Source organism: Mangifera indica, chromosome 1 (assembly GCF_011075055.1).
Source record: "Mangifera indica cultivar Alphonso chromosome 1, CATAS_Mindica_2.1, whole genome shotgun sequence".
NCBI classification, from domain to species: Eukaryota; Viridiplantae; Streptophyta; class Magnoliopsida; order Sapindales; family Anacardiaceae; genus Mangifera; species Mangifera indica.
Genome location: NC_058137.1, coordinates 1,774,938 through 1,789,967, shown reverse-complemented (window position 1 = coordinate 1,789,967; position 15,030 = coordinate 1,774,938). Strand labels below are relative to the sequence as shown.

The following is a 15,030-nucleotide window of genomic DNA, read 5'->3' as shown; positions in this document are numbered from 1 at the left end:
GCCTAAAGATTTTGCATTATCGAGCTTGAATTTGAGTTTGGGAAATGTTTAGCTCACGATATTAGAAAAGTTCAAATTGAATCGGGTAAAATATTTTTTTATTAATATATATCAAAATAATATTATTTTGATCAATTATAGTTATCCTACTATATTGAATTAAGTTCAACTCAAACTTGATATGATACCGTAACCAAACTCAAACTTAATTTCTCTCAAGTTAAATCAAATTCGAGTTGATTTGAAAGGAGACATTGAGCTCAAACTTAAACACAAATTTAACTTTTTTGAACCGAGTTAAAAGTTAATTTAGTTCGAATCCGTCTCTTCCTCCTACACGTGGGAGAAAATTCACATTTCTCAAAACAGTTACAGTATTATTAATCTCAGCCTTATTGGAGGTATTTAACAATGAGGCCTTACGAGGAATGTTGTGGGTGTAAATCTCATACATTAAACGCAGTTGGTCCATGATCCATTGGATTAGTACCCGCCGACCTAACCGTAATGCTAATCTGGGCCAATTCTGGCTGGACTCAACTCCAGGGCCTATCGGAAATAGTTCCTCGCTTGTATTTCAGGTTTAAGGCTAAACCTGTAGCCAAACAATGTTCTAGATACAGAGCCGTAGAATTGTACTGAGTTTCATTACGCGGTCCAGAAACCGTACTTGGGTGGCAATGGCCGATGCGTCAGTATCAACATTGCCATGGTTAATTCTCAGACGAGTCGGATTCATATGACCACCGATACAAATTTACTGCAGATTTGACTGGAGATACATGGAGCTGAAAGTGATGGATCCAACGTCAGGTTCCTCGTATCCTCATCATAATTATATGCATTTGGAAACTGAAATTCATCGACTGACTCAATAACTTGACAAGTATATATAAAAAACTAAGATAAGCTATTCATAAGTGGAACATTTTGGTTCAATAACCTCAACATATTATCTTGTTTTTGGGTTAGGAATTTACAAGCCATTTTAACTAATATTCAATTATCATTCTTAAATGATATGTAGGATTTATATATATAAACTAACATCTCTTTTTTGTTTTGTCTACATGGGATTTTTTAGTGCTACAATGAACAATTTGAACTTATATATAGTAATGAAAAGCCATGCAGTTACAGCTAGATTTGACAGGGTTTAGGCTTATATAACTTTGGATGTTTCATTTAGAATTCTTATTTATTCAATGTTATGTAAGATACGTGCAAGAGAAATTGGTATTATGCATTTGATAACTGTAGAGTAGTCTAACCATATGGTTTTAGAATTTATAACTAATAATGAACATATAAGTATATAAATCGAAACTTATATTACACAAAATCAATTGGTTTGTGTTAAGATTCAATCCACCACATTTATATATCACTCACTTTGCTCACTTAGATATAGGATTGGTGTTTCAAATTCTACCTGAAGGCTGAAGAGGAAGTGCATGCAGATACCATAGTCACAGTATCCAGGTCCTTGACTAACGGAGATGCCAAATTCCTCCTTATGAGCAATCTATATATGAACCTGCATCTCTTAAAACTGAAGAAACAAAAAAATAATAAATAAATAAAAATAAAGAAATACAATAGCCAAGAACTTTGGTAGACCTTTTAGTTTATATATTTATTTATTTACTCTTGTTCATTTTTCCAGAATTTCCTTTCTCGTTGATTAGAACTAATGAACTATATTAATTATTAGCTTGATTTCATTGTATTTTTTGAGCTCTTATAATTTTCCTTGTGTTACATTTCTTGTTCAAGTATGATTGTATCTAAGTTATTTGGGTAATGATTACCAGCTTGAATTTTTATTCATGTTATCATTATTTCTATGAACAAATTAAAGTTACATAAATATGGTGAATCATCACAAAGAATTATCCAGAGGGAACTGAATAGATAAATTTCTAGCAAAAGGAACCAGTTAAGATGTATTGATAATTATGACTTATTTTTACAACAAGAAAGCCGCTGCAACCTAATATGAGCAGCATTAAGAAAATCTTAATTAACAAAAGGAAAAAAAAAAAAAAAAAAGGAAGAAGAAGAAGAAGATGGTAGCTAAGAAGAAAACCTTTCTATTAGATTAACCTGAAGCCTATTTGGTTGAAGGACCAAAAAATTTAATGGTACTTGTGGCTGATGACTCTTGAGGCTCGGGTCCTAACCTCAACTCAAGGTCCACCTCTAGCCGTGAAGAACTATGACCCAACTGCATCCTCTTTTCTTCATTGATCTCTCTGGTGCAAGTACTACTTGATGATGGAGTCTCGGAGAAGAAAGGCAGCTGCTGTAGTTCTTCAGCATCTTTACTTATAGGAGTAGTGCTGCGATCGTCTTTTCTGGAGAGAGTGTATGGTCTTCTGTGGGTACAACTTTTTTGTTCAACAGATTCTAATATGACTGCGCTTTTCTCCTCTAATACATCTTGCAGTTGATCGATGGAGCATGTCTTTGCAATGTCCAATGAAAGCAGATTTTCTTGGGCGAATTGTCTGAGCTTGGCCCTATCTTTTCTGTGAATATTCATGTGACCTCCCAGCGCCTGTGCGTTTGAAAATCCTCTCTTGCAGAAGCTACATGTGTAAGACCTGACATGGCCTGAACCCAGAAGTAGATCATCAGAATTCCACAATATTTGCTCAAAATTTTCCACGCTTTGGGGTTTTGTTTCCATTTTCAAGCCAAGAAGAAACGAAAGAGAGAGAGAGATTGAAAGAAACCGTAATGAGCAAGTAGAGATGGTCAACTTGTCGGTTGTGCTAGAGACGTTTTAATTCATTTATATCAGGCCAGGCCTGCTTTTGGCTCTGGAAAGTAACTTGTGTGAATGAGCAATACCAAAATACCATATAACCAAGGTTGAATTGGCTTCATTAATTACCAACTGCGGCAAGTTTCAGCCATTAATCAAACAGAATTATGTTCTTAATACATTTATTTAACAAGTCAGCACTGACTGGCAAATGGCAAGCCAGTGATGGCATGGGGCATGCTTATCTAATAAGTTGTAAAAAATTAATTACCTACAAGTTCTCTTTGAAAAAAGTCTATCATTAACTTAAACTACAAGTTAAATATGCCAACAACTTACATCTATATTGCAGCTCTTGGACTTCCTCAAGCATCTGGAGAGAAGTTCTTTTAACTTGATGAAAAGTTAATCTATTTTATTCTTTCGTGTTATGTACATGGGGACCAAGAAAACTTCTTCCTGGGCTATATGAAATGGTCCATTTGTTTCAGAATGGAAGAAAGTTTTGAAAGAATAGCTCAAATATATTCTATTGTTGATGTTCTAAAAGAAGCCTTCCAAGTACAGTTCCATATTTGGTAAAGCCATAGCCAGAGTCCCGACTGTGCAGTGATAGTGACATGGTTGTATAAAAATATTTTCAATTGCGCATTTGAAGGGTAATGTTGTTAAATCAAAGACAGAAAAACAGAAGGTCAAATTAAATTAAGGTTTCTTGTTCATTTTGGTACGAGTTGGTTATTTTTATGTTCTGGCTATGGATGAAGTTTCTTCCACAACAACTTGGACTGTAGAAAATTAACTACCGTAATTTAGACATTCCCTTTATTCATCCATTGAAGGACTTTGATCTCATTGCAAAACAATTCGGCCGTCTCTGTTGGCTGCAAATCATGGACATACTCCAATTTGCTTAAGATAGTGTTACCCGTTGACAGAGCTTTCGTTGACTTCTATAATCTCCAATTTGTTTTAGTTGTTTATATGTTTGTATTTATACAATTGAAAAGGTACTATAACTGCCAATCAATTAACCTTTAACCAGGGTTATACAATCAAATTTACAGACACAACATCAAAAAGATAATTATGAACTAATGAATATACATATCATCATTTCATTAGTTGAGACGAGACACGAATAAAATATAATATCATCTAGAAGTAGCAAAGAGAAAACAAAAATCAATAACTATCATAATTGTGATAGGTCTTAAAAAAAAAAATGTTATAAGTTTCTGTCTTGTTTTTAAGTCTATTATAGAGTTTTTGCTACCCACCCCATAGGTAGTATGTGCTTAGAGTATTCCTAGGTCCTCCCGTTGAAGGTCCATTTGCCTTTCTATTATATATACATTTATTTACAAAAAAAAAAAAGAAAATCACAACTCTTAGAATCTCTTCAATATTAAATAACAATTTTCTATTATTATGGAACCACTTCTCACAATTTAAGCAATTATAATCAAAGTGCAATTACTCCTTTATTGTATTTGCATGATTTCACATGTTATTGATTTAGTTTCATATTGGTCTCCACTATTATAAATTTTAAATTGTACAAGGGCCAAGGAAAGAGCACTTCTAACATTTGACTAATATGGTAATATTGTTACTTGTCTAAGTGCTTAGCTAAAAACATCTTCATGGACCTAGAATTTTGATTTATCTAGCAAACCGCGTTAAAAATCTTACTATCTCTTATTCATTGGATTTCCCCCTTGTTTAATATACTTATCATTGATACTAATCTCAACACCAATGATCAGTATCTTATTGAACATTTTGACCACGCAAAAATTGTATAAAATATGGGTGGCCTTTAATATTTAGAAGGCTTGTTTATTTCTGACTAAATAAAAATTTGTTACAAGTTCATGCACCGAAGCCCATGTAAGGATTAGAGATTAATTAGGCCTTCGGTCCAAATTAAGTTATTAACACTAAAAATCTAGATTAATATTAATTAACCTTGTGATGAGCGATGAATGAAATGACATTAATTTGTTTTTATTGATAATTTATAGCCGACATCATCTTCTGTCAGTATCTTACGTGGGCCTAACAGCTCCATGACGTGGCAAGTTTCATCCAGCTTAGCATTTTCCATGATGCTGTGATGCTAAGTTTCGATAATGACACATCTAAGTGGCATTGTTAATAGTGAAAATGTCTGTTGGTATGCATGCACTGGCTCATCATCACCGTCCAAATAGATTACTATGTTTGATCATGCAGCCGCCTGCGACTGAGTTGTGGCTACGGCCTCTGAGGACGCCCATTACATTGATATCACAACCGACTATTTCATCATCAATATAAGTACTTTAGCCACGTGGAGAAAATATGTGCCTGAGCCTGACCGACCGGCATAATTATAAAATTTCTTGTTTAATTTATAACTATGGTTCGTCTGTCACATGAAGCTTATAATTAAATTAACTTCAAAGTATAATTAATTAGCAGTTCTAACTTGACCTATGAAAAATAGTACACTCACGTCTTCGTTTGTCTTGTACAATAAGGTCTGTTTAGAAAATGGAGAGCCTGCAGATTGTTTTTGGCTTGAGGTTTTGGTGGGTTATTGACTTTGAAAATGAGGAAAAAGAGAGTTCGAATGTCAATTAAGATAACTATGCACGCAAATGAGCTAATATATAAAGAGTCATAAGGTGATTATGTAAGCAATTTAGAGAGATAACTATGCCAACAAAAGATAAACTTGAACATTTGCTTAATCAAAGTTATTTTCTGATGTGGACATTGCTATTGCTTGGTCACTTTGCTTTTGATAGTATGCTTCTAGTTTTCTAAGTACGCATTTTTCTTTTGTAGTCTATTTAGGTTAGCAGCATTTTGAGAATTATCATATCCTTAAAGGAGTGAGATCCTTATACATTAAATTTCTTTTTTACTTTCAGAATAAGTTCCTCCTGTTGAAGCTAAGTTAATTTGTCACATAAAATAAATATAATTAAAGTAAATTGTTAAATAATATTCTCCAATCAATTTTGTATGTACAATGTTAATTATGCATTATGTAGATCTTGTTTTATTCGTAGTTGAGTGAATGTATTTTCCATGTCTTTTGGATGAAGGGGGTTTGGGAATCAAGCGGTACAAGGCTAAAACCAAATGGCAATCCTCGGGCATGTGTGACGACTTCTCACTGACTATCACTTTATGTGGTCCTCATTCGTTCAATCTCTATCAAAGGCCAATCCTTCTGGCATCAGGTTGACCTCTTGGCCATATGGACATGAAAGAATGTTCTTAGCTTGGATTGGTGTAGGGGTCTCATGGTCTCATGCATAGGGGATGAACAAGATACTTCACTATAGCATAATTAAATCATGATCTGAATTTTTTAAATGAATAATGTTTAAAGAAAGAAAAGGAAAAAAAATAAATAAATGGTAAAAATAGCATAATCTTGTTTTTTTTTTTTAATCCCGCATTGTTTCTTTGGATGATATTTTCCTGTTACCAGGCTCGATGTTATTGATCAAAGATTTCACTAGTGTAATTTGCGTGGTGTATAATTTGGGCTCAGATGCGTCGAGGTATTGCTGAAGCCCATTTTATTAGGACTTAACCAACCGTTTTCTGTGTCAATACAAGAATCTTGTCACAAGGTCACTTCTACAAACCATGCGTTTCAAATAAGCCTAGACAAAAGTTCCTAAACATTTCAATGAGCACATCGAGAAAACCAGGAACCGCAGCAGCGACACCAGCGGCAATAACTGCAAGTTTAGAGCCAATCTCCCTTATTGTCATAATCAAGGTTGCATTGACTAGTAGAAGCCACTTGCAGGCTGATAAAGCTTTACTCAATTAATGGAGTTATAAAACGAGGGTTTTTTTTTAAAGGTTTTCTATCCCGTTTCTAATTCAGTAATTTTGACTGGAAAAGGGACGAACAAGAGCTGAACTTCTGATCTGTGAACTGTATAATTGGATAAATTAATTAGCGAGTCTTGTACTTCTCCCATGCATTCCATAAAAAGTAATCCATATATAAATATACTCTGATCATTCATGTGTGTGTACGCAGAGACTAGCATCACCACATACCTCAGCAGGATTTTACAAGAAGAAAAATAAGTAAGTTAAGCGGGGCTGGCTTAAGGAACATGCATGCGTGGAACATTTAATATACAAGAGCTGAGAGGCTACTGCCAGCCGCTTGCCAACATATGCTGGTTTAGTTGTTGATATATAATCGATAAAGAAGTACACACAAATCATGTTGATACTGGGCACGGCAACAAACTGAACTGAGTATTCCTTGGCCTTTATAGGGCTTAATACTGAGCAATAATGTAGTGATCATGTGCTCAAAAAAAAAAAAAAAACTATCTTTAGTAGATCTAGATTGAACTCTCCACCAAGAAAAGAAATAAAACAACACAATGGGTGAATAAAACATTTTATGAGATAAAATATACAACCTAGTTTTGAATACCCAATTGGGTATACAAATAATTTATCATAATATAATTTAATGTTCTTTTATTTTTATTTAAAATTATTTAATTATATAATGATATATTTGAATATCTAACTAGGTAGTACATATAGTAACGTATTATAGTTTGGTTTTTAAAAAATGATAAAAACTTTATAACTGAATAAAGAATGGAAATAAATGCTGACTAATAACAACTAAAATTTCATTTAGATGAAAAGACTACTATTGATATAATTAATGTTGCACATGTAAATTAAGAACTACTAGGATTGTTAGTTCGATGAAGCCTAATCTGTAAAAAATGGGATAATTATATTGAGTGAGCTCGTGAAAGAGGAACTTGCTCCCATGCAAATATACCCTTAGTTGTCAAAATAATTATAAACAACTACTTCTAAACAACCAACCCAATTACCGTGGAATTTAATTATTCCTGAGAATTCTCATTCTTTAAACAATAATTTGGAATTACAAAATGCCCTAAACGTAGAAACGCACGCCAGTTGAGAATAATTTGCCATTCCCTCACTTAGTTCTATATCAACTCCTTAAAAAAGAGTAGAAAAACGACATATCATCCCATGTGCCCTTCTGCCACTGCCCCCAAAAACTTCACTGCAAACTCTCTGTATCTACATCAGACCTAGCTAGCTGTTATTAACAAAGACCTATCCAACTCACCATTCTAATGGAGACAAATCCCAGCCAATCACCTTTAAATTCACTTACACAGATGTAGAACTTCGTAAAAGCCAATGTAAACTATCTCACTTTCCCCTCTAGGCTTCTACTCATTAAAACAAACTTAAATTCGTAGTTTTTAATGGAAAACATTTGTTGGGTATGACTTAAATTCCCTCTGTATCATAGAGTTTGTCAATGTTTTCTCTGAAAACTAAATAAAGTCTAGGAGACGTTCCGTCAAATTTCTTTTTAAATACATCATCTAGGGTTGGGGTTCGTGTAGGGGGATTTATACTTTATTATTTACTTATTGGGCATATAGCATATTATACATACACAAGAAGAACCAAAAGATGCGTAAATAGCGCTTATGATCGTGATGCAAAAATATTCTGTTTCTGATTTAAAAATTCAGAATTATAATATCATGTTCAATACTTTATAGACTGATTCCTGGAGTTGGTGCTATTTTGGATGGATATTGAAGAAAGAGAGTGAAAATGAAGGAAAAAAGCGGGTGAAGAGAACACAAGTAAATGGACTTATGCGGAAGATGATATATATAAAAGTAACTGCAACAGATCTGATTATGATAATAATAATTCAACAAAAAAAGGGAATCGATGTTCTGATATATCTGGCTTATATGTCTGTTGAAAATCCATGTGTTCGTGTTGGTTAGTTTATTGCGTCTGGTGGAATGTCAGTGAGGTACTGATAGGGAAAACGAGCTATACAATTTTCCATGCAGTTTTATTCCTCACCTTACACACCCCACAAGTTTTCTAATTGCATTATACCTAAAACTATACTCTCTTGCACATAAAGGGTATATTGAGTGTAAAGAGTGGTACTCCAAACATGAGAATTTAAATATCCGTAGACGATAATTTAAAATAAAATTTTTGACTAATTTAGAGTAATAATTGTAGAGATAGTTATTAAATTTGGGTTTTTATCTATTTGATATAATCAATTTATTCTTAAATGAATGATTCGATTCAAATAAAATTTTTTCATTATAAAAGAAGACTATAATCTCTCTCTCTTCTCTTCTCCTTATTGACCTCCGATTACTCTCACAGTTTTTGACTTATAATCAAAGAGAATTCTAAACATCCATTCGGCTTCCGGTAATTTGCTTTTTTGTTCATGCAAAAGGATGATAAAAGGATATAATTAAGATAAAATTTGAAGGCGACTTCTAAATTTGACCATGATCAAATCATATATATTATGAAACCTCCATCTTATATATGTATATAAAAACAAATTAATACTGTATGAAGTTACCAAAAACAAATTAATACGGTATGAAAGTTGATACATGCATATGTATTATGTCAAACCCTAAATCATGAGTAGCATAAAATGTTTCAACTTTCTAGTATACAAAATAGCGGAATAATTAAGAAGCAAAGAGTAAATTCTTGTGAGAGCATAGAAAGTATCAATCTAAAATTTTTGTGCTGTTATGTTCAAAATACCTTGGTATAGATCGATGAAACCAAACATGTTCTACTATGTTATCTACAGAATTAATAACAATATGTGTTAATTCTGATCTCCTCCTTTGAAGGAAGGTGAACTTAATCAATTACGGCTTTCAGTGATTTTCATATTGTTATTTTTACACACTGCAAATTCATGACTTGAGAAAGCAAATTGATTGACTGGAAAGCAAGAGGCCTAGACCTCATGATCATGCAAAGTAGAAATATGGAAAGGAAAAATGAGGAGAACAGACAGCACAAGTCACTGAGACAAGTATCAGCAACTTCTGGTACTATTACTTTACCTTGGGAGGTTCACCGAGCCTGAGCTCAAGATCTAAGTCCTCGACTGAGCTGGGACCGAGTTCATGTTCTTCTGATGGAAGGCCATGCTTATCATCAATTGAACCTGGCTTCAGGAAGAAAGGCAATGATGATCCTTCTGTTCTCCTTCTCTTGCAACTAACAGCCTCCTCCTTATCATCAGATAAATTTGAGTATGATCGTCGGACAACCAAATTCAAGCTGACAGATAAATCAGTTTTCAAATTATCCACCTTATGCCTACATCCTGCTTCTTGGATTATAGAATTCTTCTCTCCTTCGTTCGTTAGATCAAAGGTGTGGTAGCATCTCTCTGCTACTGAGTTTGACCGTGATTGAGGGGAAGAAATAGGGGACCTCTTGTGGCGGTCTTGAACTATTGGAGAAGTAAAAGGAGGGAAAAGGGTCTTTTCCGAACAATTCTCTTGGGTAGGAGGAGCTGAAACCCTAGATGGTGAGGATGGTGATGCAATAGTACCCAAATCAGAATTAGGGTTAGGGTTATAAACAAAGGTACAAACTTGAGGTGGGTACTGAAAACTCAAACATGCAAAGGGACTTTTCAGGTGACTCTGGTTATTTTGGTATGGATCACGATGATGAATTTCATTTTGAGGACTGGGAGACTGCTTTAGCCTAGCTCTATCCCTCCTGTGGACATTCATGTGACCACCTAGCGCTTGAGCTGACCTAAATTCTCTTCTACAAAAGCTGCAGGAATAAGATCTTGGGGGCCATGTGCACCCTCCTAAAGACCCCGCTGCATCTTCTGCAAAAGCTTGTTCTTCCCATGAATCATCATATGTATTTGAGGATTGAAAATGAGAATTCAAACTATGTTTTCGCTTAGACCACATACAGTACCCTGCTTGCTCCATTGCTTCAAACTGAGATCGTATGTCAGATATAGAATGGAAAACAAGGCCTTGAAGTGGGCAAGAGGACATGAATGGGGATGGAATGAAAGCAAGTCTATATATTATCTTAGTTTGAGAACGAGCTTAAAACTACATATTAAAATGGTAAGGTTGAGAGAAGAGATTATAATTGGTTATAGAAGGTGTGCTGGTGGGTACTCTACCGTGTCTACCACCGTGTATATATCTATCTACCTCTTTTGGTTTATCTGTGTTTTGGCTTCCAAAGAGCAACTGTGAAAGCTATTAATTTCCTATTTCTTGCTCTTTCATCGGGCCGTGGGTCCCTGTAGCTATAGAAGAGTCACTTCTTAGTTTAATGGCTTAGAGACAAACTGTTAACTCTGATCATTCTGACTGAAATCTCCTAAGTGAAGAAATTTTAGCAGAAGGGAGGGCTAACTCAATGCTCTAAATTTACACCGTTCATACATAAAAATGTTACGTCTGTGGACATTATTTATTCATTTCTCGTTAAAAGATTCGCATTGTTTTTCCTTCTCCTATCTTTAAACCTAATTTTTTCTCTTTTATTTTGTAATTTATTTAAGCCAAATTCACCCTTATGCTTTGATTCAATCAATTAACCAAAGACGCACCTTTTCCTACCCACAGAGCATTTCCTTGAGAAGCCATTAATGGGTAGAAACTATAGCACTTGCTTCGATTAGTGAACAGATACAAAATGCCTCCTGTCAGTTGATACCCAATCTATATCATCTGTCTACATAGGAAAACAACAACTTTCTATCTTACTAGTTTTGATCATAATTTTATCTTAATGTAACTCTGTGTGAAATTAATGTTTGAATTTTAAATTCAAATTTGTTATTGATAACACTATAAATCAAGATCTATTCTGCACTTGGTATTGATTATGTTCCATCCTAAGTTTGGTAACAAGAGCCCTAGGATCTAACAATTGTACTAGAGGTGTCCCTCCGCTTTTCAATCCCGTCTGGAGCATTCTTTTGTAATTTATGTATTCATTCTGTTGTTGTGACGTAAATTCTGGAGTAACGAAGTGAACCATTTTAAAAAATAATTTTGTGCTCAACTCAATTCTCACACTCAATTTTCATCAATGTATTAGATATCATGGTTTATTATTGGATCTTGATACATTGTTATCATATCTTATTTTGAGAAAAACTATGAATTTCGCATTAGCTAGTAAGATAAATATCATCAACAGATTTTTCTAGTGAAGCTCGATGGTATGTACAGTGATTTTAGTACGCATAAAATAAGAACAAAATTATTGCTCAAGGAGACATAAAGAATTTTCCTTGTAAAAAATAATCTCTTTTTTTATATAAGAAAACTGTGATGGAGGAAAAATACGCTCTTTTTTTTTTAAAAAATCTTTGTGCTTGAAAGTTGATCCATTTTAATTGGGTGAGAATGTAAGTTAAAAAACTGTTCATTCGCTGAATGACAAAATTTATACCAGTGAATTAATATGGACTTTGTCTATAAACAAAATTTCAACAGTAAGAACGCACGCGCGCTCTAGGAATTGCTCCAATTTTGTCTAATATAAGTCGGCAAAATTGGCATGGAGTCAGAGTTGAATACAAGTTTCGTGGACTCAAGTTTTAGGATTCATCAGCGATTCATCTTTCATCTTTTCCACAATATTATTCACAGATCAAACTTGAATTGAACATTCTAGATTAATTTGAGCAGAGGACCAGCTAGCTCTTATTTGGGTATGACTGAACTCGCCTTGATTCCCTCCCTAAAATGCTACATTCCCAATTTGTATAAAAAATTTTGTAAATTACAATTATGCAAACCTGCTTCTATTTTTTCAATTTTCTCTTCGATTAAAGTCTTCTTTTCTCAGAACTTAGGCTATTCTCGGAACAATTCATAACCTCGGGAGTAAACAAAAGAATGCAAGCAAGGAGGATTATTGACTGTCGTGCGTTTTCCATTATTTGAATGAAAGCAACTAAGACATGTGAAAAATAAAGCCAGTTTTGCTTATTCAATAAAGAACAACAATGGCGATTGATTTGTTGGACCAGGAGCCGTCAAAATGTATTTATGCAATATTCTAGTCATTTCCCTGTATAAAAGAACTATAAAACACCGCCCAAAATATGGAGGAAATTGGGACAGGCTTTCCTTTCATCAGGATTTCAAAAATAATAATTTTAACATACCCCAGGTCTGAAGATTTGGCATTAAGTAGTAGCCGGCCAGGAGACCACGCAGTTCAATGTTTTCATGTTCACGTTTAGGCTTATTTTTTTCTATTTAGAGTAGTGAGAACTTATATTTAAACTGGACTTGATCATCACGGTTAGATATGAGTGCGACCAAAATAAATAATCTATTTAATTGCCTTATTTTGAACAGACGGAACGTTCAAGGCTTCAACCTAGTGACACAGCGTGCTCGATCATACATGAAGACAGTGATGCAACAAGTCTTTAGAAAAGTCTACCAGGCCATGGAAGAATTAACGTAAGACTCTAAGCTGGACGGTAGTTCCTGTACTTTATAACTCAGACGTCACATAAAAAGTGGAGGAGAAAGAGAAACAGTGAAAGAAATATTTAATAATTTTACTATTGATTTTGCAGACTACAACTGAGAAGACTTGTCTAGTATTGTGTTAGTGTGTGCAAAACAACATGCGGGTAGGACAGGATTCTTAAATTTTTTAATCTTTACGCCATTTACCAAATACAAGGTAAAAAACTTAATCTTACATTTAACCAAAAAAACTACGAGTTTTTTTTGTATAGAATTTATATGTTTCAATATCAAAAACTAGGTATGATTTTTCTAATAAATTAATTTTTTGTAATACTAGACATTGGGTTTCAGATTTTCTTTATACGTTTATTTTTTAAGCAAACTCTAGGAGTCTAAAAGACCATTGTCTTCATTAAACTCGGGGCTTAATTTCTTTTTTATACTAGTATTTCTGAACCATATATATTAGTAAGACTATGAAGCAAGGTCTCACTCTACGCTCCACAGAGATGCTATTCTTTTGTCTTTGTATAATAATATCATCGACAAACTGGCTAATATCTGGAGTGAAATATGCCTACAATTATTCTGGCTTTTCATCAATTATTGATTTTGGCACGTTAAGACACCACATATGATATTGAAGCACTCTGGCTACATCGAATATCACATGAATTTGCTTAAAGAGAGAAATGCCGTAGTACTAAGCAACAAGTGTCCCACAAGCTTGACCATTGAATCATCTTTGCATGTGAAACTTTTACCATTCTCCTAATTAATATATTTTTGAGAGAGACTTCGACAAAGTAGTCATAGTTTTCATACAAGAGTAAATCATTATATATTTTGTATCTGTGTTTATTTATGGGCGATTATTTTTAGTCTTTTATTCCTTTTATTTATTTATTTATTTTTTAAAAAAAAACCTTTCTTATTATCATCAGCTGAAGCATGAACAGAATTTGTTCTCTCTACTGACCTTTCTTGGAGTTTCTCAAAATGTCTTTGATGATGATGTTGATTCAGGAATTTTCAATTGTAACGAATTTCATTTACCTTGAAAGGAAAAAGAGATCCGGAATTTATTAATGTGACTTCGTGCATAAGATTGGGTCAAATCAATCAGTCGTTTTAGCTTCAGCCATTACATACGATATGTCCGTTTGACCGTCATGTCACAGTTGTATTTTACAAAGAAATCTATGAGCATATACATTTTTAATTATATAGCATCAAGAAAAGGAACAATTTTGATTTAATTACCCACTTAGGTTTCAGCGTGATTTAAGGGTAGGACTGGTTTTTGAAACCAGAAAGTTTTCTGCAGATCTATGATAAGATCTTGAAAGATAAAGCTACCATGATATTGAAATTAATTAACAAAATGCCTGTTCATAGTCTGATCATTAATGTCAAAAGCAGGATAAACGAATACTTGAGAGGCTGATTAAAGAATTTAGCTCCTAACTACTTGCCTGGTAGACGTGATTTGTCATTCGCAAGAATCAATTAATTCCAAGGATTAGACAAAAGAGAAAGGACGTTTAACTTTTCCTTAACATTATAATATAGGTCAAATGACTATTTCCCATCCAAGGTTTGAAGAAACGGCTCTTTCAAGGTTTAAAAAAAATTAAATTTTTATCTATAATCCACTTTGAATCTATTAAGTTGCCTAAATTGATTATTTATTTATTTTATTATAATTTTATTATTTAAAATTTTTAAAAATATCAAAACTTTAATCAATTCTAAAACATTATTTTTTAGTCTATTTTTTGGAAACGTAACATCATTTTTGAAACTATTAAAGTTATATCGTAATTTTATAAATTTAAAAAACGATTTCAAACTTTTATGAATTTTTAAAACCCTTAA

At 33.5% G+C, this 15,030-nt stretch overlaps 2 protein-coding genes across 2 annotated transcripts; both read right to left on the bottom strand.

Moving 5' to 3' along the window:
- Positions 1-2,113: 2,113 nt before the first annotated feature.
- LOC123224262 (transcriptional regulator TAC1-like) lies at positions 2,114-2,692 on the bottom strand. The gene has a single exon (XM_044647881.1). The coding sequence runs from the start codon at positions 2,690-2,692 to the stop codon at positions 2,114-2,116; it is 579 nt and encodes a 192-aa protein (XP_044503816.1).
- A 7,025-nt stretch (positions 2,693-9,717) lies between these two features.
- Positions 9,718-10,623, bottom strand: LOC123209561 (zinc finger protein 10-like). The gene has a single exon (XM_044627664.1). It carries the CDS (start codon positions 10,621-10,623, stop codon positions 9,718-9,720), a length of 906 nt encoding a protein of 301 aa, XP_044483599.1.
- Between the last annotated feature and the right edge of the window lie 4,407 nt (positions 10,624-15,030).

What these genes read in the sequence shown, in the direction of transcription:
- LOC123209561 (XM_044627664.1), bottom strand. Translation starts at nt 10,623, where the DNA reads ATGGAGCAAGCAGGGTACTGTATGTGGTCTAAGCGAAAACATAGTTTG.
- LOC123224262 (XM_044647881.1), bottom strand. Translation starts at nt 2,692, where the DNA reads ATGGAAACAAAACCCCAAAGCGTGGAAAATTTTGAGCAAATATTGTGG.